The sequence below is a fragment of the Schistocerca gregaria genome, chromosome X, assembly GCF_023897955.1.
Source record: "Schistocerca gregaria isolate iqSchGreg1 chromosome X, iqSchGreg1.2, whole genome shotgun sequence".
Lineage (NCBI taxonomy): Eukaryota > Metazoa > Arthropoda > Insecta > Orthoptera > Acrididae > Schistocerca > Schistocerca gregaria.
The window spans coordinates 522,119,390-522,143,139 of record NC_064931.1 but is presented as its reverse complement, the minus strand read 5'-3'; the positions used below and the strand labels follow the sequence as shown (position 1 = coordinate 522,143,139).

The window sequence follows — 23,750 nt, the reverse complement described above, 5'->3', positions numbered from 1 at the left end:
AGCAAGATGTATGAGACAGGCAAAATACCCTCACACTTCAAGAAGACTATAATAATCCAAATCCCATATAAAGTACGTGTTGAAAGATGTTAAATTACCGAACTAAGTCACATGGAGAATATTTCATATAAATTTTCTGGTCGTGTTATCGTTTTAGGTGGATATTCTGACGTACTAGCTATAGGCTACGAGACAAAGGGTCAGGAGATTAGGATGGGTAGTAGGGACAGGCAGTCATATGAAATTAGTGTGTCATTTCTGCAAATTATCTTTAACAGTTAATCAAAAAACCTACTCATGAAGACTTGTTGGTGACAGACTGGAACTTTTCAACTCGGCATAGAATACAGAATTTATCATCATAAGCTCATTACAGCATCACTGAATGCACCAATACATAGGAATACAAAGAATGTCAGGAAGATTGTTCTGCTCAGCAAGAGCAAAACAGATTTCAGATTGCCTTACACATCAACATGAAAATTTCATCTCCAGCACTGACAATGTCTAGCATCAATGAGCAAAGTTCAAGAGCACTGTACAATACAAGTAAGTACCAAGCAACATCGTGAGGAGTAGGGAAGACCCACTATGGTTTGGCAACACTGTTAGGAAGCTGCTACAAAAGCATAAAACTTCACTGCAAATTTAAATATATCCAAATCCTCAGAAAAATTTAATCAAGTGAAAAATTAGCTTAAGGAAGACCATGTGCGAAGCAGTCACTGAATACTAAAGTAAAGCAGTCTATGAACTTGAAAAAAAAAATCCTAAGAAATTCTGGTCCGACATTAAATCAATAAATGGATCAATAGAATCTGTCCAGACACACTGTGACCACAATTGCAAACAGAGAATGATTTGAAAGGCTGAAATACTGAGAGTCTTTTTTCCAAAACAGACAAGACAACACTAGAAAATTTTGGCAGAAGACCTGCAGAGGATTGACACTTGGTGAAAACAGAGAGAAAGCCGATTTATTGTATAGTTATATAATTGCAGAACAATCAGTGGAAGCAGTTACCTCCATAAAATATCTAGGAGTATGTGTATGGAGTGATTTGAAGTGGAACAGCATAAAATTAATTGCAAGTAAGGCAGATGCCAGACAGACTCATTGGAAGAATCCTCAGGAAATTGGTCCAACAACACAGGAAGTAGCTTACAAAACACTTCCTCATCAATATGGAAGCTATATGAGATAGGACTGATTGGATGAGAGAGAGAAGATGAAGAGCAGTGTGTTTCATTACACGTTCATTTTAGTTAAGTGCGAAAGTATCATGGAGATGCTCAACCAACTCTAGTGTCAGTTTCTGCAAAAGAGGCATTCTGCATCAGTGTAGTCTACTGTTGAGGTTCCAAGAATGTACTTTCCTAGAAGTGTCAACCAAACAAAGTACCCTCTGCCACATACTCAAAGGTGGCTTGTGAAGTATAGATGTAGGTTGATGACTAAGTGCATAGCATCATGGGATCTTCAGAATATTTTTCCTTATTAATGATTTATCCAGCATACTATGCACAGAAAGGAAATTCACCTCAAAAATACTCCTACCACAAAAATTTTATATTTGTTGTAGAGAGTAAGGAAGCAAAACCATTCACCAGGACTTGTTGCAATATTCAATTTCATATTATTTTGTATGTAATAGAAGTGTACCAAGAAGTTATTGTGCCTCCTAATACTCAAACATTCACTACTGGGAACTGCTAACTACACTGCATACCACTACGAATTCTGATCTCAAGTGAACTTTCATTATTACTTTAAGTTTAATACTACACAATATTACAGATGTAAGCTTCTGGTTTCAATGATGCTTCCAGTTATGTACAACAGGTTTATTTGAGTGAAGCATACAGGTGAACAATTTTCCATGATAAACTTACAAGTTCTATTTTTATTCTGACAAAGAATAAACTACTGTTAGAACCAGATACTTCTCAAAAATAATTTTTCATGGATAAAAATAAAGCAACAAAATAAAAAGTATAAACACAATCTTTTTTCAAATTGAGAATGATATAATGCAGCACCATGTATAGGGCAAACAATTAACCGAAGTTCATTATCTGCAGGCTTAATTTTCATTCCAGAAACTAAAATAATTATCAAACAATAAATAACTTCATCATTGTTAACATACAATTTTAGAGGACATTTTCATATACAGTAAATGAGTATCACCCATCATACACAATTTATATTTCTCATTATTCACCTTATGTTGAAACTCAAATTCAATACATATATATGATTTGTCTGACACTACAACCATAATATCCTGGTCTATGATGTAACTATACCTGTTCACTAACAGGCATACATTTATAAATTACCAAAAAGGAATTTACATTAATGCAGAGCGTAGTTCTGACGTTTTTAATACCAACAATGCATACTTATTTTCCTGTAAGCACCTACTGTCGCACAGACAATGCTTTAAGATCTGCAATGCACTTCCTTAAAGATTGCTTCTCCTGTTCAGGTGTTATTGATTTAAGGACATTGCTGACAATCCAGCTGACCATGTGACGCTGGGCAATCCTCCGGTCTACTGCATCTTTTTCCACCTGGTAGTCCAGCCGTCTCTTCACCTAGTAAAAAAAGATCATGAAATGATAAGTAATTACAGATGCAGTGATATTTAACACATGAAGTGAACACTGTGTTAATAATAGAACAGGTATACTAGGAACATAAGCTGGCAGCAGCAAAATTTTTGTTTCTGTATGCTGGTGCATAGTGAGTAACTTTTGATAGCACTATAGGAAACATGTGAGTAAGTAGGAGATGACAATGTAAAACTCTAGTCAACAAAGCTGACAACAGAATAGACCACTACTGTAGGATTACCATTCTTTCTTTGGTCACTTCCGGTCTCTTTCTAGTCTGCACATTTAGTAAGTGATATGGTTTTAACCCCAATGTTTTACCTTTTCTGTCAACACTTACTTATTTATTCCCTTACTTTTAACATCTTTGGCACTGTAGAATATTTCTCATATGATAATCTGTTTCCTCAATCTGTTTTTGCATATTTGCTAAAAATCTTAAAAATTGCCTTCACTTTTAAAAGACAGTTTACTAACACCACTAATTGGATGCATTTTAATAATTTCATCACAGTTGTCTAGTTGCTTACAGTAACTCCACAACAATTTATTTTCCTTAAACTTATTCAAAAACTAATGTATTCATTTTCAATTGTCTCGATATAACTGAACACTAAATTCTAACAAGACATTAGAGTCAGTTGACACGATAGACTGTTTAATCCTTGTTTGCTTTCCAACTGACAGCACAGTGCAATGCCGTAAGTACAAAAATGTGTGCTCTATTCAAGGTCATTCGAACTTGAGCTCTTTAAGAAATACAGTTGTGTAAATGTAGTACAAGTTCTTGCAGAATGTAAATAATGCAGTGGAAGAGCTGAGTCCTCAACAGACTTTTTAAAAGAGGAAGAAGAGTAGTTTCAAATGCAACCACATAGGCTGAAAACTGCAACACTGGCCATTTACAGCTTCTCAATATGATCATCCATTTCCAAAATTTTGGTCTGCCTTTTTACAACCACATGTATTCCAGTGAGGTAAAATGCACAGTTCTGCTTCTGAAGCCATTGACACATGGACTTTTAAAGACCTTCTGATCTTCAAAGTGAATCCTGTGATGAGCTGTTTGTAGTGGTCAGAACAGATGAAGTCTCATAGCGTTAGGTCAGGACTGTATGGAGGATTATGTAACACTTTCTATCCAATTTCCATAATCTCTTCAAGTGGTGTGACAGCTGGTGAGGCCTTCCACTATCAAGCAGAAGAATAGAAGTCAACTTGCTGAAGATGCAATCTAAGCTGTTTAAGGGTTTTAATGCATTTGATAATTTATTGTCCATTCCTGCTCCAAAAAATCAAGCATAATCACACCCTCTGCAGCCCAGAATACCATAGCAGTAACTTCTTCAGTGAGTTTCCCCCCTGCAAATAAAAACACTACTAGACCTGGAAGGCAATTGCTTTTCTTTGTTTCTCTATTCTGGTTGATTAACATTCTTGGTATGCAAGTTGAACAAATATTTTGTGTTCAAGTTGTGAAATGATCACCACACTGCCTTTACTTGGGTAGGTAATGTGGCACAAATAATCTGCAGCCACCTGGTGGTCACCACAAATGACATCATTGACTGAATGTTGTGTCGAGTCACTACATACACCAGTCTGCTATTCCACATTTCTTCAGCCCATACTGTTTGCTCTTAAGCTTTGTTACGACAGGCCTGTTGTTTAACAGTGCTAATATCCACTGTTGCATCCCAACACATTTTTTCAGTCTATCTTTAATGTGAACCGGTGCTTCACCTTCTACAGTCAAGTACTCAATCACAGAAGGCAATCTAATATAAACAGCAATGTGGACCACTTTGCAAGCAACTGCAGGACTGGCATCTGAAGCAATTGCAGTACTGGCATTTGTTAACACAAAGTTACTACTTCAGGCGGATTGGAGAACAAGCTTCGCAGAATAGCGCCAAATTCAAGTTTTTCACTTCTTTTATTTACAAAGAAATTTGAGACCTTACTTTTTGTCTCACTTTTGTACGTATAAATGACTGCATATTGCCACACAAAAGTTGCTACACTTAGAAGAACACACTGATTCTTAGTTTTATCTGAACTGTCCTTTTTAGATATCCTTATCTTCACCACACTTTTCTCCTTCCATAAAACAAAAATACATTTCAAAGCTGTTTTACATATCCATCAACAGTGTATACTTCACTTTCATAAACTACTTATGCTCAAATTGCCACTATGTTGAAAGGCAATTCCAAAATGTGAATCTATAATCTGCTAAAAAACCTCAAGCCGTCAGCACACAGAATGAGTCAGCTAATGTTGACATGACACCCTGTGAGTTTTCTGATGTGTCTTACAGATATTTCTTGTTGAGCACCCATTTTGTCACGTGAAACAAAATAAGTTCTGTGATATTTTGGCAACAGGCTAGGTAAAGAAGAAACAAAAGGATGCGAGAATGCTCTCTACGTCACAAGCACAATGCAAGATGACATACTGTATGTGTCATGTTCAGAAGAACCACATTTTCAGTGGGTTTCTGTTATACATTGAATGCTATGAATATGTGCTGTTTCTAAGCACCAGCACATGGAATGTCTAGAGAACAAATCACTACTCATATGATTTGTTGTAATAAAATGATGGAAATCATCATACTAGTATCTGAATTTTCGTATTTAGTTACATTCATGTTATAATTCAATTGTTATGAGAGAGCCGTTTTAAGGCAATAGCACATTAAAGGACGTTTCACGAGAATGTCATTCTTACTAGCATATGTTATAATTGAATATCAATACCATTTTGGCAATTTAAGCTTTTCGAACTGTCTAATGTAAGGTCTGTGAAGATACATGTTAGCGCAGCGTAGCTGGGTGAAGCACCATGATCTGGAACCGAGGTCTGGATTAGTAGAAAATTCACATTTTCTGAAAGATTGTGGGAATTTCCTACAAAACTGACAGAATCAATTTCTCTAATATCTGATGTTATGAAAATTCAAGTGTGCTCTCTGTCGGGGTTAGTTTGATCAGGTGAACTTTAAGCTGATGACCTTCCTGAGTGGTCACACATCTCTCTTGTCACATTACAGGTTCCGTGATGTTTGAAGTTTATATCAGAACAACAACTAGCATATGATCAGGAAAGTAAATGTGCATTTTAATAGAGTTAACATAGAAACTGTACAGTTTGTGAGCCAAATAAACCCCACATCTGCAGGTGGATAGTGCTAAATCACATTAAGCAACTCGTGGTGTGTGCCGACGGCGCCATGTGTCGTGACGTGGGATATGTCGTCTGTGTGCACATCGCTGTGTGCACACGACTTTATGGGGGCCAAAGCAACAGACTCACTTGCTACATGAAGTAATGGATGCAAAGATAAGAATTAGAGAAAGGGAATGTATGAAAGTCCATTAGTAATAACTAGCCACTTTTAGTTCAAATATGATCGATAGGATGGAAGTAAAGCTGAATTAGAAATAGAAGGGAATTAATAGCACAAATGATCCTACAGTTAAATAACAAGATTGCAGAAAAAATAAAAAGGAGGAAGGTTGTGCATACAAGGATAGAGTAAATGTGTAGAAACTACTACAAAATTTAAAAGTATATAAGAAATAGAGGCTAGGGTGGCAGACTAGGACACAAAAATATGTTTGAAAGAAAAATCTCATCCACAAAGTTCAAGGCACTAGTGTTACGTGGGAGGATCTAAATGACCTCTGTGTTATAGCAGGCAGTAAGGTCTCAAGTTAAGTTACAGATAATACTGAAGCAATTTAAAGCTGACATTTCTTCTGTGTCCATTAACAGATCACACCATTTCAATTATACTCCTCCATATACTGATAGTCATGTAATGAAAGCATCAGCTAATAAACATGAGTATTTTCACAAGTTGCTCTGCCTCTAATCACGTACAAACTGACAGAGTGATGGGGCTGGAGAAGGAGGTGCTGTGTGGTTGCATGGGGTAGGTTTTATAGTGGGTGTAGTTGTAAAGCAGCAACTCTGAGGTAACCTTTGTTATCTTAGAAATGTGGTTGCGAAGGTTAGAAGGCAGTATTAAGAAAGCTGGTAACGTGGTGGAACAATCTATTGAGACATTAAAAACATGGGTAATGAGAGGGTGGTGGTGATTAATTAGAAGCTATGCTACTTGGAATGACGAAGGAGAAGACTGCCGAGCAGATCCATTTGTGGGAAAGTTTCCAAGAGTTTGTTTAGGTGCAAATATGCAATGGTTTTAGTGCACAAGTTTAGCAGTTTTGTGCATTATCAGACATATTTACCTTGCAAAGAAAATGAAAATCCCTCACACTTATACTAACAGCCACTTTGGCTCTCCTCTCCTGTAACTGCCTCACTAACCTCATCCACAAACAAATTTTGTCACATCTCCTCTCTCCCTCTGACCAACATAGTGCCTACTTCCAAATCAGATGCAGTTCCTAATTACTTATCACCACCCAGGTCTTAAATGTATTAAAAGATCTTCCGCATAGGCATACCAAACCTTTTATTGTTTTCTTCAACCACCCTTCTCAGCTTCAAAATGTCCCTGTCAATCTACATGATATTCTCTTAGACCACTATTCCTACTCCAAGGCTGTAACCCCTGCAACCATCCTCACTGTAAAACCAGCACCATGCACACATCCTCTGTCGTCTAGTCCATCCCCACCAATGGCAAATCATGAAACACAAAGTGGGGTAAGAAACTACTACTGTTTCTTAACAGGAATGTGGCCATGGCACAGCTTTCTATATAGGGATGAACATAACCAAAATTGTGTAAAACATGAATCGACAAAGAACTGTACCTCAGGGATGTGCAGTAACCTAGTAAATGAACACACTTTGAAATGAGACATATACCTCCTACACCCAATACATAATTTTGAGCTTCTCACCTGGCACTAATTTCCCTGGACTCCAGAAATGGGAACTTTCTTTTTAACACTGTCACCCCACCACCCTCCTCAACACAAGCTTCAACTACCTTATTCCTGTTCTTACATAATGCTTCTTAAAATTTTATTAGTTATGTATCACACCCTCTTCATATTCCTTCATTACACTATCACCATTTTTCATTCTCTCTTCCTCTAATTCATCTACAGTTCTCAGTCTGTGCCTTCTATTGTAACTCTACTGGAGCTAACAAGTGCTTATTAACTCTGACATGCTGTTCTCTTGAAAGCCTTTTCCATAATCTTTGACCCCTCTCTTCCTTGTAACAAGTGGGTTATTCTTACCATAGGATCAATGAATTGCACCCATTTTCAAACTTCACCAGTTCCTCTTTACTCTCTGAAAAAGGAAGCTATTGAATGCTATGAATGCTGTCTTCAGTTTCAATGTCTCCACTGGCAGTACTAGGAAAAATACTTCCTGTAGACAAGTCTTGACGAGTGAATTTTATCTGCACTTATACATCCACAAATTTGTCAGATGAAAATTTAACATTAATTCTACCCACTCACTGTCAAATGTAACTAACAAATAACTGCTACAAATCTGGAGGAAAAGCACCTATATACAGCAATTAGTGACCTGGGAAACCCACAATGGACTATGTATGATTGCTGTCAAAAAATTCCACCATGGTACATCACTTTTGCGAATGTGTGTGATAGCACCAACAATGCTAAAACTACTGGGAAGGACCATATGGAGCTGGGATAATTTCCTAGGAATTTGCGTAACTGGGGAAACAAAGCCCTTAAGTAGTGTTATAGGAATCCAACAGACTAATGATAATGATGATGACAATGACCGGGCAAATGACAATGAATGGATGAAGAATGATTATAATTAAATGTTATGGCTTATTATAATTCTCAAGGGTAAAGTAATACTTCCTGAATCCAGAATGCAGTGACTGAGGTGCTTACTGGATTGTAATATGCTGGCCACACCAGTCAACCTCTCATTCCAGGCTTTCATACTGAGTGAAGGCAAAACCAAATTACTGGGCAATATAGAATACTTCCTGCAATTTGGAAAGAGGTTGCCTACATCTCAAGTTGTGGAAGTTACCAGGCAGCCACATCTGATTATAAAAATGTAGAACCATTTCTCTCTTTGTATATTTTACAAACTATAATATGCTGTACCAGTTTGGATGTTTCCAGTGACATTTTTAAGAGATTCAGCACCTCATGGTGAAAATTTAACTACAGTATAACCCCAATTTTACATTCCCAGAATTAGCATACTCCCGCCATTTATGATTAACTCCTGTCAAATTTCCTATGTTCAAAATGTCATTTTGCATCAACATATTTATAATTTTCCCGCAATTTAAACTTCTTAAAAAATGTTAGTGGAGAAAAAATCTGAATGACCATGAAGTCATGTTTACAAACATTACATCGTTAACTTCTTGATACCAGGGTGCTCTGCTCAGAGAATGTGGTGCAGTAAACATGTAAAGTTTGAACATTTCGTGCCGCTACTAAGCTCTGTAAACCAATTTCCCAATATCGCTTCTGGGTGGTTGAGGTTTGCTACAATAAAGATATCATGACCAATCACAACCATTTACAAATTGTCTCTACTGTGTATGTGCAGTTTCGTGATTGTCCATCACACCTTTGTCTAATCATATTTAGTGTGTTTTGTCATTTGGCCACTTTAGGCACTAATTGACACCTTCACTCGCTCTGCGTTGCTAGTATGTTTCTGGTTTAAATACAGCACCACAGTGATAGTTTGTGTGTTTGTAAGACTTATGTACATAACTGAGGTGGCACACTAACTGATAACCTCAAAAAGACACAGTGCAAGAGATGCAGAACACACGCAAACGCCACACAAAATACTTATGTAAATATACGCATTTGACAATGAGAAAAAGTTCGTGAAAAGCATTGAGCTAAACGAAAAAAATACATAACTGGTACAGTGTTTCATCATTTAAATAATAACAGCTGGAGGCTTGCCTAAACATCAATTATGAACGACTCAAACTTTTCTACTTCCCAGAGGTTTTCAGTTCCATTCCACCAGTGGTTCTTATTAGATAAATCTTTATCAGATAATAAGCAAGATACTCAAGTATTTTGATGCCTAACTCTTCAGAGTTAAAAAGTATGACAAGAACCAGTAGCAATAAGTAAATATGTGTGTTTTATTAAATCTACAGTTGCGTAAGCTTTAAATGCTAACATAAAATACACACCAGCAAATTTAAGTTAAAGGATTAAAAAAAAACATTTTCACACTTTCCCAATGGGACTATTCAGGTCAGAGGCTGATTTCAGACTGTGGCCACTGTCTATAGTTACACCACATTTTACAACTGGACACAATTTAAAAAATTATGTTCAGTTATAAAATATGCAGCAGTAACTCAGAAAAGCTAGTTCACACAGTTACCAGCATGTATAACTATAAAACATTTGTCACTACTTTTCATTACAGGCACCTCATTTGTTTTATGTACCCACATTTCTAGAAGAATAAAATGAAGTAAATATACGCTGCCGAAGTATCATACATGTAAGGATGGCACTTTAGAATGGTATTATGTACACTGAAGCCAGCTGTGTTGCAATTGTGAACAGTGGCCTCAGTGCGGACTCAACCTCTGACATGAGTAGCCCAGTTGGGACTATGTGCATATACAAATATTTTCCAACACTGGGAACTGCACGTAAAATGATTTAACAGTGTGGGAATAGTGCTGCTTACCTTAAAGGTGACACATTAAGTTGCATACATGCACAATCAAGCTTTCGGCCACAGCCTTCTTCAGAAGAAAGAGAAAAACACCATTCATTCACACGAGCAAACACACCGCATACACACGACTGCTAACTGGCATCTTGAGCCAGAATGCATCTATCGTGTGAGGTAGAAGCAGCAACCGGGGGGGGGGGGGGGGGGGGGAGGGGGGGGGCAGCAGGGAAGGGATAGCAGTGTACGGACAGATGGACAGGGAGGGGGGGGGGGGGGGGGAGAGCAGTGTCTGGTAGAGTGTGCAGGGACTAGAATTCCAACAGGCACAGCATCAGAAGGTTGTGAGGCAGAGTGGTGGGGAGAAATGGAGCAAAAAAGGAGGAGGGGATAAAACTGACACGGGCATTGGCAGAGGGCAGCTAACGAAGATGAGAGATGAGAATGGTGAGGTGGTGATAGAACAGAGGGTGGAAACTGCTGGATGGAGATGTGTGGACAGTATGTTACCATAGGCTGAGGTTGGGGTAACTATGGGAGCAGAGAATGTGTTGCAAGGATGACTCCCATCTGCACAGTTCAGGAAAGCTGGTGGTGGAGGGGAGGATCCAGATGGCTCAGGTAGGGAAGCAGCCACTGAAATTTGACATATGTTCAGCTGCATGTTATGGCAGAGTGGTCTACTTTGCTCCTGTTCAGTTTGGTCGTAACTATTCATACTGGTGGATAACTGGTTGGTAGTGATACAAACGTAAGTTTTGTGGCCCTCCCCCTAATGGGATATGATAAACCTGTGACACGACTGGAATAGAAAGTGCTGGGTGGGTGGATTGGGCTGCAATCACTAAACAACTTTTTATATTGGTATCACTACTAACTAGCTATCCACCAGGATGAACAGCCACCACCAAACTGGGGCCAAGAGCGAAGTAGACCACCCTGTGCCATAACATGCAGCTGAACATAAAATGCTCAATTTCAATGGTTGCTGCTGTACCTGAGCCATCTGGGCACTCCCCTCCACCACCAGCTTTTCTGAACTGTGCAGATGGGAGTCGTCCTTGCAACACATTCTCCACTCCCATAACTATCCCCACCTCAACCTACAGTTATATACTGTCCCCACACACTCCAACTGGTAGTTTCCACCATCTATCCTATCACCACCTCACCATTTTCATCTCCCACCCTCTGTTTGCTGTCCTTTGCCAGCACACCTGCCAATCTTTCCCTACTCCTGCCCTTTTTCACTCTGTTTTCCCTACCACACTACCCCACAGCCTCCTGATGTCACACCTGTTGGGATTCTAGTCCCTGCACACTATGCCAGACAGCACTCCTCTCTCCTCCCACGCATATACTCTTATCTCTTCCCCTTACCCACCTCCTCCAAATTGCTGCTTCAATCCTGCATGATTAACGAATTCTCACATGATAAACACATTCCGACCAATTCCGGAGATGGCTGTGTGTGTGTGTGTGTGTGTGTGTGTGTGTGTGTGTGTGTGTGTGTGTGTGTGTGTGTGTGTGTGTGTGTGTGTACGCACTTGCTCATGTGAATGAATGGTGTGTGTTTCTCTTTTTCTGACGAAGGCTGTGGCTGAAAGCTTTGTATAAGCATAGTAACTGTGCCTTTCTGCAACCTACTGTGTAATCTTTATGGTAAGCAGCAAGCTGTCCTTTCTTATAAGTTTTTTTTTAACTTACATTTACTGGCATGTATTTTATGATTGACTCTAATCTAATGCCTATGTAACTATAGATTTAATATGAGACGATATTACCATATTTTAATCGGTTCTTCCCACATTTTTTTGCAGTGAAGATGGCCACACAGTGACAAAATGTAGATATGCAATAAACATTATTGTGTCTTGTTTATGTACGCTTTACTATTTGAAATTTCTCGTCTAATCACGAGATTCATAACAGCAAAAGTAAGACAGCTAAAAACATGAAGGACATCTTTTCTGTCATGAATAATAAAAAGCAAGATGAAGGAGATAGGGAAGCCGGCAGGAGGGCATCCCCAGGGCTCTGCATGTGAAAGGCAATATGCTACTTGCAGCAATCCCACACCCTGATCCATTAGTCACAAGTGTCCGCTGTTCAAAATAGTGCAATACCTAGTATAGTGAATTGAGTTCAACAAAGAGGGAAACTGAATCAAAACTGACTGAACAGAGTAGAAGAGGGATGAAAGATTAGCCAAGTCAAGGAACTGGGGTCAGGAGCCCCAGACCTAGTGATATAGTGAGAGAGACCCCATCCCTAACCACCCTGCCCCAGCTCTGGAGGCTGGCTGAAACACTCTTGGCTACAAAACAGGCTTTATTATTTTATATTTTGCCAATAACACTTTTTACCTTGTTTAAGGCATCTTCAGATTGGGTGACAACAGCTGCAAAACACACAAGCTGTAGTCCAAGCAGGTGTCTTAGTAGGCAAACACCATTGCCAATATTTTAAAATAATTGTGTGGCCAGCACATGTGCAACAGCATTTCTTATATGTTGACTTTTTTGTGAAACATTTCTGTAGGCCTGATCCAATTTATGGTATCCTTTGGACTATGCTATATGCTCTACAAGGCCACTGCACGAAATCTCAAAACTCAACAAGGGCAACTGTCTACTGAGGTATATGTATTTTATACATGAATTCTCATGTACTCTCAACATTATTTTATCTCACGACACCACACAATGATCTTAAAATATTGACAATGATGTTTGCCTGCTAAGACATATGCATTGGTGGAGATTTGTGGGTTTAACACATATTGTGCCAGTCAATCTGGAGATGCCTCAACCAAGGTGGAACACATTATTAGCAAAATATAAAATAATAAAGTATGTTTTGCAGCTAAGATTGTTTCTCTCTTCAAAACGAATATCATTAGTTGCTGTATCAATCACAAATTGGAGAAAGCAAATTAAAACATGCTAACTGAGAATAAAAACCACATTCAAGGAAAACTAGGAAGCAGGTGAACCATCTATGAATTGTTCACCACTATTGGAGGCAATGAGCCCAGAAAGCCTTACTTAGCATCAGGGGCCAAAAAGAGAGGGCATTCTACTAAGATATGAGCCACTGTCTAAGGCTCCACAACCAAATGGGGGTGGGGGCTCATTATACAAAACAGAACTATGAGTTAAACTGGTGTGACTGATGTAGAGATGACAGGACTATAGATTCCTTCTGGGAGCAGTTGAAGGAAAAGCACAATGCTGCATTGTTCTCCTTAATTGTGCAGTGATTATCAGATGAGCCAGTAAGCCACCAAGCAATGATCTATTTATGAGTAAGAGATCTCATGTGCCCCTGGAAATCCACAGCTGGGAGTAAGTAGAAGCTCTTCTATCCAGTCTGCTAGTTCATTCCTCAAAATGTCCACGCAACGTGGGACCCAGAAAAAGACAACTCAGCAAGCAACAGAACAAAAATCAGCAAGGTGGCCATGAATAGCTAAGAGCACAGGCCTGTGGTTTTTCTTCACTCTTTACAATGTCATCTGAGAGAGTGGAACATTATCTGTAGATACTAGACATTTGAATGATTTCAGTGCTGTATGCGTGATCCAATAGGCAGAGCTGTGCTCGTTAGTATGAATCAATCTAAATCAAATTATACCACTAGTGTTGCAGGTTTAAAATCAATCCTGCATGATGGTCCAGTCTTCACTTTGATTATGATAAATTTTTCAAACAGTGCTTTCATCCACTGTTTATTGCATTCAACATAAAATTGTACCGATCACCATGTTGTGGTTACATTCCACTAATATCCCAATGTGTCAATAGCCATGTTCAGATGAATCTCCTGGCACAAGTATGACTAATGCACCGAACAAAGTACAGTCCAGTATAGGGCACCGGCCACAAAGTGACTAAGTTTAGCATAGAGGTATGCACGAACCATGCTTGTCAACACTGCACTATGTATGAAATACCAGGAGTGTTGTACAGTGTTTCAATCTGTGAAAGAGCACTGAAAGCTATGTCCAAACTTGGAGGGCAATTACATTGAGACATATTGATGTGCATACCTCTATGCTAAACTTAGTCACTTTAAGTGGCCGGTGCCCTATACTGGACTGTACTTTGTTCGGTGCATTAGTCATACTTGTGCCAGGAGATTCATCTGAACATGGCTATTGACACATTGGGATATTAGTGGAATGTAACCACAACATGGTGATTGGTACAATTTTGTGTTGAATGCAATGAACAGTGGATGAAAGCACTGTTTGAACAATTTATCATAATCAAAGTGAAGACTGGAACATCATCACCCACTACATATTTTGTACACTTATATTTAGAATTGCTAGATCTGACTGGCTGACAAAAATCTTTAATTTTTGTGTGTTTGTGCCATCCAAATCTGTCAAAGTTGCCAAGTCCAATATCACACACTTGTATTTATATGAAGACAATGTGTTCAACAGCCAGCAGAATTTAACATGCAACTCATTACTCCACGTAACGCATGTTTTTTTTCATCAAATTATACGATGTGTGTGCCATCAGTCTTGTTCCTTTTGTTTTGAAATTTATCTTTGTATTGAATGCCAGTGGGTGTAATATGAATACTGAATTGAGTATTTTCACCACTTGCATTCTTGCAAAAGTGTGAGGATGTAACTTCAAGGGGAACAGGCCATGAAATAAGCCTTATGAAACTAGATTAATTTTTCTGTGGGCAAAAGAGAGGTTTACATCTGCAAAATCAAAATATACTGCTGAGAAACATTTAATACCATGTTGCTGCAATCTGTAATTTGTAACATGCTTGGACATTTCTTAGCATGCTCTACACAACATCGCAACAATGGATGGATGGATGTTCACACTTAACACAGTCTAATAGCAGTACTTGTCAGATGATCCAGTGCACTGCACTGCAAATTTCAACTTGTCCCAAGCACGCTCATTTGGGTTTATGTTAGCTGATTCCACAAGCCATTACATTTTCTGCATTCCTGCCTCCTGGAGGTAGCTAGTCCTAAGTTGCTCAAGTTGTACTTGAGCAGTGTCTTTTTTTAAGATGATTTGATCACCAAAATGTTTACTGTGGGGCTGAGTATCTTGGCCCTAAACTTACATCTCCCAAATAGTGAGATAGGCCCAAAGCCCCATAAATGATAACAGGACAAACCATGAAAGACCCACCTCTATGCAGTGAACATTTGTTACTACATACCTGAGATACACTCATCTTGCAGCTTCTACAGTCTTCTGCAATCATCATATTACAAAAATATTGCAGTCATTTGAGGAAAAACCTACACTATGGACTTTTTCATTCCAGGTGTCCCTGTTCATCTATTGCACATACCACAGTACAAGGGGCTTTGTTTTGAGTCTATATTTAACACTGACACCAAAATTACTTGTGAGGGCAGTTGCAGTAAACCCTTCTTCCCATTAAGTGGCACTGCACATGCTATTTAAGCTTTATATGACCTTCAAGGCACATTAATCTGAAATGTGTAAATAATCTGCATTGCTCTGTTCACAATTGGAAAGACAGTGCACTCTACTGAACTGCACCGACAATGTAGATTTACTGTTACCTCCACTGCAAACTTAGCTGTAAGTAGCAATTTCTTGTGATCCAGGAAGAACTGAAAATGAATTTTCATTTCCCGAAGTAGCAATTGTGCACGTCATTGAGGGGGCAGCTCAATTTTAACAGTTATCAGGACAGATTATTGCATGACATTCTTGTACTATTACTTTACATTGACACAAACACCACATAAAATTTACCCAAGCAATTTCTGAATGAAACTACTTCTCAAGGTTAAATCTGCTGATCAAACTCCCCAATCACATGGTTCAAAATGCACACCTAATTACAATTTCTACGAATTATTGTGCACTAATTTGAAGTGCTTTATCTGCATCCTGGCACTCAACTTATGGCAGTATGTAGTTCTTAATGGTGACAGCTGACAAATATAAATTTACCTCATTGTAGACCATCATTTGTCGTTCTCTGAAAGCAGCCTCCAACTGCAAAGCAACATTGTCTTTCTTTGCCTGCATAAGAAGTGTCTGCCCCTCTGCACGCCATTGAGCCTTCTTTTCCTCTTCAATTGCTTCTTCGTATGTTCTTATACCAGAATTTCTTGCTTCCTTCCATTCTGCTTCTTCTTTCTGGAAAAACGCAAGTAAAATTAACAAGAGATGACTTGGAAAAGAACTTATCAAATGCTACCCTAGTGTTGAAATCACAGTTCATTGGGAAAATAAGCCATTCTAATAAGCATCTTAATCATCTATCCATCATTTGGTTAAAAAGTGTTGCTAATCTTTTGCAACAAACATTTAGTTGCAGAAGGTTAAAGGCACTAAGATCGGAGTTTAATGTCCTGTTCACAAACTTATTAAAGATTTAGTTCCAACCATTTGGGGAAGGATAGGGAGGGACACTAGGATTTAGTAACATTATGAACACCTGAAACTGGATGACCAAATGAGGATTTACACAAGTTTCTGAACATTGAAGCACCTAAGAACCTTATTACATATTAAGAGAATATTTATGCAACAGACTTTCTTATCCAAGTTAAATTCACATTTCAGAATAATGATTTTCACATAAAATACTGACAAAAAAGAAAACTGGCATTACTCTTTAGTAAACCTCATTACTCAAAGACAGAACAACACTGTTCTGTAATTGTGACACCCTACCTATAAAATGTTTGCAGCTGTCAGTCAACCAGTATTCCACACCACCACATTCAACATGAAAACTATCAAAGATCATCACAACAGATCCAGAACACCCATGTAGTCAAACAACCAGCCTATTTTCCAAATATATTGGCAGTGCTATTCAGTGAATGACACCATTTTTTAAATTATATTACACACATTGCTTACCAATTTTAGGTAATAATCAGAGGAAAGAAGGTTGTTGGGGTCACGATAACATGAATGCCAGCTTTGAACACTAACAGGAAAGGAAACCAGCCATGGCCTGTAAGAAACCATTGTGGTATCTGCCTGAAGGCATTATTTATGTATACAGGAGATAACAGAATACGAATATGGCAGCTGATATTTGAAACCCACTTCTTTTAACATAACTACTGTCTTAATTTTTTTAATGACTCCAACAGTATAGTGTAGTTCAAAAACCAGTAATAACTTTTCACCATTTTGAAACTATAAATTTCTCATTGTTTCATTGTTCAAACAGCAGCTCATAGAGAAAATTCCCTACTTCACCAGCAAATTAACAGCAGCCATCAAAAAGAAGTACTTACATCAACTTCTGCATCTGCATATGCAGCAATTTTTGGACCCAACTTCTTCACAGCAAAAATAATGAGTATGGCAAATGACAAACCATTGTAATACTCATGTTCCATGATGTATATCTCTTTGCTGCACAAATAGGTTGTTAAACCCAAGCCAAAGACATATGGGCCTGAAATTTTTAGCATACAAATTAGTTATACCCATGCCATGTAATAAATTTTACTTTAAACTAATTCATGATTAAATAACACAACTCAAGCAGTTTCACCACAACAAATTTTTGCCCAACCTTAGCCAACAAAATCGCATCCATTTCCAGATAGTTCAAGTAAACACCTTTCTTGCTCTGCCTGTCCACTGACCAATGCGAACTCTACTCTCTTTGCATTTCTTACATAAAATGTTTTGCCTTACTGCATTAAACAATCTACACCTATTTGATTATTTAAAATTTGATCCTTAGCTGGATGATGATTTCTCTTAGAATTTAGTTAACTGCATCTACAACTGTTCAAAACAAGAAGAATGTCACATTATCTGGATTCACATCTGCATTCCCTGTTTAACTGATAGGTGGATTTAACCAAAGTTGAAGGAGACAGTAATTTTCAGTAATCCTACAAAACCAAATATTATGACAAACATTCAGGTTTCTCATCTTGTTTGGCCCTCCTTTTCAAATTTATTTTCCCCAAAAACTTTTTGGTACAATGCCTGCAAAAATAAATACATTTAAAATCTTATCTTTATAACTGGTCTAAGAGAAGTAATTTTAATTGCAAACATGCATGGTAACTGTCCTCATTTTTCCTTTAATGTAGTAATATAACAACTTACTAGGTCAACAATTCTAATGATATGCCTGATTTTATATTAACAAAATAAAAATACCAACCATTCAGTGTTTTTATTTTCAGTTTTCTTTTTTTCTGAATTAAAATCATATATACTTAGACAGCAATACTAATTTTTTCATATCAATACAGTTTACATTTTTTTATAAACCACTAAGAATCTGTGTCCCATTAGATCATGGTACACAATTTAAATATACTCATTCAATGCTGAAACATAGGTGATCTAGTCTCAAGTTAAAGTTTACCCACTTTACAAAACTTACACTTCACATTCATCTCTTTCACAATCTTATTAAAATACGTCAGCTAAGTCATTCTGTATTGCAAATCAGAACATTCCTTTGGAGAAACAAATTTAAAGGTCCTGAGTATGCAAAATCCACAGTAATTCTGAACAGACACTATCTGTAGCTGGGCACTATTTATCGAGTTTTATTATAAATTAAGATTTTTTTGAAATCAGGTTGTGGAAGTAGAGAAACTTTAGGTCCTATCTTACTCACACTTTCTGTGTGAAGCCATTTTCCCCACAAAATTTATATTCTGAATTTTTGAAAGAGGGGAAGTTCACTGAAATTATTGCAATAAAAGCAGCACTGTTGTGAACTGAACACTCAAATGCTTGCAAAGGCGAGCCTATAATCTATTTTGCCTGCTGAGCACAATATCTTTCACATTAACACAAAACAAATATTTTAGAAACTGCACAGTGACAATCAGATCTGTATTCACAGTCCATACACTGCCATCCCTGACATTATAAAGCTTAAAGCAATAGTAATATACCAGAGGCAACACGGTAAAGATGTATTTTTTACATCGTTTCTGAAGTTTTATATCTTCCATTGTTTCTTTTGCACGGCAAAAGGTAAATAAACATTTTCTTAAATACAGTGATGAAAAAGAAGCCCTTCTAATGTTCTTTAAATATAACAATTTTATTGTTGACTTATCTTTTCTGCATATGAGAAAAGACTCACTTGGGATATTTGTTATTTTTGGCCGCACTGCAGCACATTTCAAACTTCTACAATTGTTGTGCCTTTACAAATATACAACAACTGTGCACAATTTAAGAAAATGTACTGAGCAATCTGAAATTTACTTTTCTTAAAACCGAATGAAACCAAAATTTCATATGAGGTGCCAATACATTGTGTCACTTCATAAATTTTCTCAAGTTACAATTCGACAAAATTATAAAAAAAACTGTCAAAGTTGCATAGAAGTTTGTCTTTATTAACTGAAAACTAGGTTTGGATGATGTTTTACTTATGCAGATGGTTTGAAAAAGAAATTCAAAGGTCTGAAATTAGTCCTCAGTTAATTTTCATTAACTTCTATGCAACTTCAACATTTTGCTTTTTTTTTATAATTTTGCTGAATCATTTCAAGTTGTTGCCTTGTTGGCATCCAGCATGCTGGAAATAAATAGTTTCTGTAAATAACAGTAGTCTGTAATAGAACTTTAGTATTCCAAATTCAAGCATACAATTAGCTTTCCTCAAAAGTCAATACCTCCAGATAATTACAAGAACACTATTTTAAAATCCCAGAGATATTTAAAAGCAATTTTTTAAAGCAGTTAACTGATTATTTTACTATGGATTTAGCAACCTTGATATCCTACTTTAAACAATTCAAAGAGAGAGATTCTTGCTAGATGCAAACATGCTTTGGTCACTGACAGCCTTACAGACTGAGGGCAACAGCACTACAGTAACCATTGGTAAAGTTTGCAAAAATTCCCTGTTATATTTGTATAGTTCTTGTAATAAATGAAACTGTTCCTGGTCATCATCAACAGATGATATGCAACTCCTTGGAAAAGGAAGTTCAGGATAAGGGTATATAATGATGGGTATAGTGGCTGTTGGGTGAAACTACCATGCTCACTCACTGTACTGCTATTCTCACTATATCAGTCTTTAGTGCAGGCTTGGTCTTGCTTTCTCTGCTTCCAGTATCCCCTTCTATAAATTACGAAGAAACTTCATAGCAAATACCTTAACTGTTAAACCATAGTTTAAATAATAGTACATTCTACAGCAAACCCAACACCTAATGCCATCCAAATGTTACTGAACACTTCACTAACATCAAATCAATGTAGTTGTGAATATGTAAACACTAACAGTTCTTTCAACCAACAGTAACAAAACTCTTACTTCAAATACTAATTTATTCATGTACTGTGGCTTTGTGGTTATGTCAGTATGACAAATACTCAGGCCAGGGTTAAATACTCTGACATTTTTATGTTTTTTTTTATTGGCATATTTCACCTCTTGCAACTTTTTGTAGGCATGAAAAAACGCGTAATTATGTTGTAATTTGATGTGCGTGTTAAACTGTACAATGAGCGTTACACAGTGCAAAGCTCCTGTATTTTCAGTAATTTATCTATGATGTGTGTGCACAATATGCAATAAAATACTCAGACAATAGTAATAAAAGAATAGTTGCTACTCACCATACAATGGACAGTCAGACAGTCACAGATACGCACAACGAAAAGACTGTCAGAAAGTGAGTTTTCGGTTAACAAGGCCTTCATCAAAATTAGACAACACACACATGCATGCACGCAACTCACACAGACACGACCACAGTTTATGGCGGCTGTGTGTTAGAGAGAGAGAGAGAGAGAGAGAGAGAGAGAGAGAGAGAGAGAGAGAGAGAGAGAGAGAGAGAGAGAGAGGGGGGGGTAATTTCTACTAAGGCCTTGTTAGCCAGAAGCTCACTTTCTCCGACATTCTTTTTGTTGTGACTATCTGCGACTCAGCCTCTCCACCTCTGCCACATGGTGAGTAGCAACTACCCTCTTCATAATATTGTTACAGCCCATCCAGGATTTTCCATTGTTTGAAAATGCTCTGAGAAGATTACAACAGATTTTGATGTAGCTATGCAAGTTTCAAATCTAACCTAAATTATTTCTCCTGGATCACTATTCCATAGACCTCCCACTAAAACCTATTCTGCCAGCACAAGCAAAATACTGAGGGCACTATCAATCTACCTGTAGGTAATAAAATAGTTGAGTGTTGTCATTCAAAAGAGTGAAAGAAGATACAACACAACAGCACAATATCTATACAAATACCGCAGCATTCAAACTAGCACTCAGTCAACACAATTGTTTCAATGTAATTAGTGTTAAATCAGGAAACGCCTTAACCAGCCACAATCACTTAAATTTTCCAGCCAATAATGAACACAGGGGAATTTAATCTCTTACCTGTGACTCCAGTCTTTTTGTAGAAGAAAGTGAACCATTCCTCTGGGATAAATCCCAAACGGACTTTTCCTGGAAATTCAGCCCTCACGGGTCGAGGAAAATTTTTTAGGTCTCTCTCGGGGTAATCGTCTCTTGCTTCAGGTAAAAGTCCAGAGGCTTTCTGTACACATCTCACATTAGCTAATAATGGTACATGAGACTTCTGGCCTGTAAAATAAATCATACACAAAGTAAGAACATGTTATTGCTTTGCATTCAAAGCAATCCAAGCATGCAAAATACTTATTTTGAAAACGTCTTTTTGTCAATATAATGAACTACCTTTTTCTCTTTGTGTCTAGCATTACACATTTTATTTCTAATGCAAAAGGTGGGTTGCTTACTGATGTCCATAACAAATTTAACAGCAGACAGACTTGGCTGATTTAAAAACTTATTTCCCCACGAAAGAAAACTGAATACCTGACCCGTCAGAAGTGGAATGTCATTCTTTCTCCAAATACAAAATAAATATTGCAGACAAAGAAAATTACCACCCCTCTGAAACAAAAACAGTGCCGAACTGAACTGAGACATACAATTTACTCAGTTGAGTAAATGTCCGAAGTCAAACCGATAAATTCATCAAATTTTGAAAAGGAGTTCCGCACATCAATACCATTATATAAAAATATACAACTTACTCGTTTCCTCCCACGAACTGCCGACCACCCTCCCCCCTTTTTCAAAACGGTTTAATAGCACAGTGGAAGTTGTCAATCTTCTGTCTCACCAAGGACAGAGGGGGGGGGGGGGGGGGGGGGGCGGCAATCCCATCATTACTGAACTACATTGCATTGGAGGGTTTACTTTGTTGAAACAGTATACTCAAATCTATTCATGTCGGTCAATTGGGAGTATTACTTACTGCTAACGCCATTAAACGAATCGTGTGAATTATGATTTTATGAAACAATACTGAAAGATTGATATATTATTATACAACTATATACGACTCCCTCCACCTTAAAGTAACCATGAAAATTTTCTACTCGGCCATTCAATCTCTGTTAGAGCAACGCATTGCGGAACTCAATAATATTGCATATGCCATATGCGAATAAATCTTATAACACTGAAAACCTGGGCTTTAAATATTAACTATTAGACAGAATACACGATACTTACACAGAACTGAAGAAAGCCTCTGAAACATTGACATTTTCCCAGCTTTGACCTCCTCGCCCCTTTTCGTTCACGGCCGGGCCAACATAGGATAGGACACCTACGTAGTAATATTACACTTGGAAGATACTCCACTACCCCCACAAAAATATCGCTCTGTTTTTTTATTGCTCGTAACATATAGTTTTATTTTGGGACTAGCTAAAAATCTTTAATTTCAGATTAAGCTTTCCCCGTCCTAAATTTATCGGATAACAGAACTTATTATTTGTTGAAAAACAGTAAGAAATTTAGCTACGTATTACGCTTAGGACGTCATGTCAAAAATTGTAAATGTCGTGTGACTAAAGCCATATGTTTAAAAAGTGTAATATGTTTTTCAGAGGCCGCAACTAGTGATAAAATTTGTTGACATTCAAATTATTTAATGAAGCAAGACCTCGAGACTTTTTACTTCATTAAGTAATTTTAATGTCAACCAGTATTATGACTCGTAGCAGTTTCTGAAAAACCTTTTCATACGTAGTCATGTGCTTCTTTCGTGTTGTGCGGAAATAAGTAATTATGTGGGTAAGAACAGAACTGTTCGTATAATAAATATAAAACATGTTCACGTTAGTATCGATACCAGTTCAGGATCTACAGATTTCTAGTCTTTTTTCGGGTTTTCATTACTGGAAACGGAAAGTGAAAAGTTTCTATAACTACAACAATAACATCGCGGAAGTGAATCGTGAACGAATGCAACTATACCTGTTCATGTTAACAGTTTTCCATATTCACTTCCGCAGCTCGTGGTCGTGTGGTAGCGTTCTCGCTTCCCACGCCCCGAATCCCGGCGGGGTCAGGGATTTTCTCTGCCTCGTGATGACTAGGTGTTGTGTGATGTCCTTAGTTTAGTTAGGTTTAAGTAGTTCTAAGTTCTAGGGGACTGATGAC

General features: G+C 37.6%; 1 protein-coding gene across 1 annotated transcript; it reads right to left on the bottom strand.

Annotated features, from left to right (window-relative positions):
• Nucleotides 1–1,830: 1,830 nt before the first annotated feature.
• LOC126298394 (ATP synthase subunit b, mitochondrial-like) lies at nucleotides 1,831–22,942 on the bottom strand. Its single transcript, XM_049989702.1, has 5 exons — nucleotides 22,815–22,942; nucleotides 21,648–21,854; nucleotides 17,555–17,718; nucleotides 16,248–16,436; nucleotides 1,831–2,601 (listed from the first exon to the last, which is right to left on the bottom strand). The coding sequence occupies exons 1-5, from the start codon at nucleotides 22,846–22,848 to the stop codon at nucleotides 2,425–2,427; spliced, it is 771 nt and encodes a 256-aa protein (XP_049845659.1). The 5' UTR covers nucleotides 22,849–22,942; the 3' UTR covers nucleotides 1,831–2,424.
• Between the last annotated feature and the right edge of the window lie 808 nt (nucleotides 22,943–23,750).

What these genes read in the sequence shown, in the direction of transcription:
- LOC126298394 (XM_049989702.1), bottom strand. Translation starts at nt 22,848, where the DNA reads ATGTCAATGTTTCAGAGGCTTTCTTCAGTTCTGT. An exon ending in GAGGCTTTCTTCAGTTCTGT is followed by an intron (nt 21,855 to 22,814) that starts GTAAGTATCGTG and finishes TTTATTTTACAG; the next exon opens with GCCAGAAGTCTCATGTACCA. An exon ending in CAAAAAGACTGGAGTCACAG is followed by an intron (nt 17,719 to 21,647) that starts GTAAGAGATTAA and finishes TAAAAATTTCAG; the next exon opens with GCCCATATGTCTTTGGCTTG.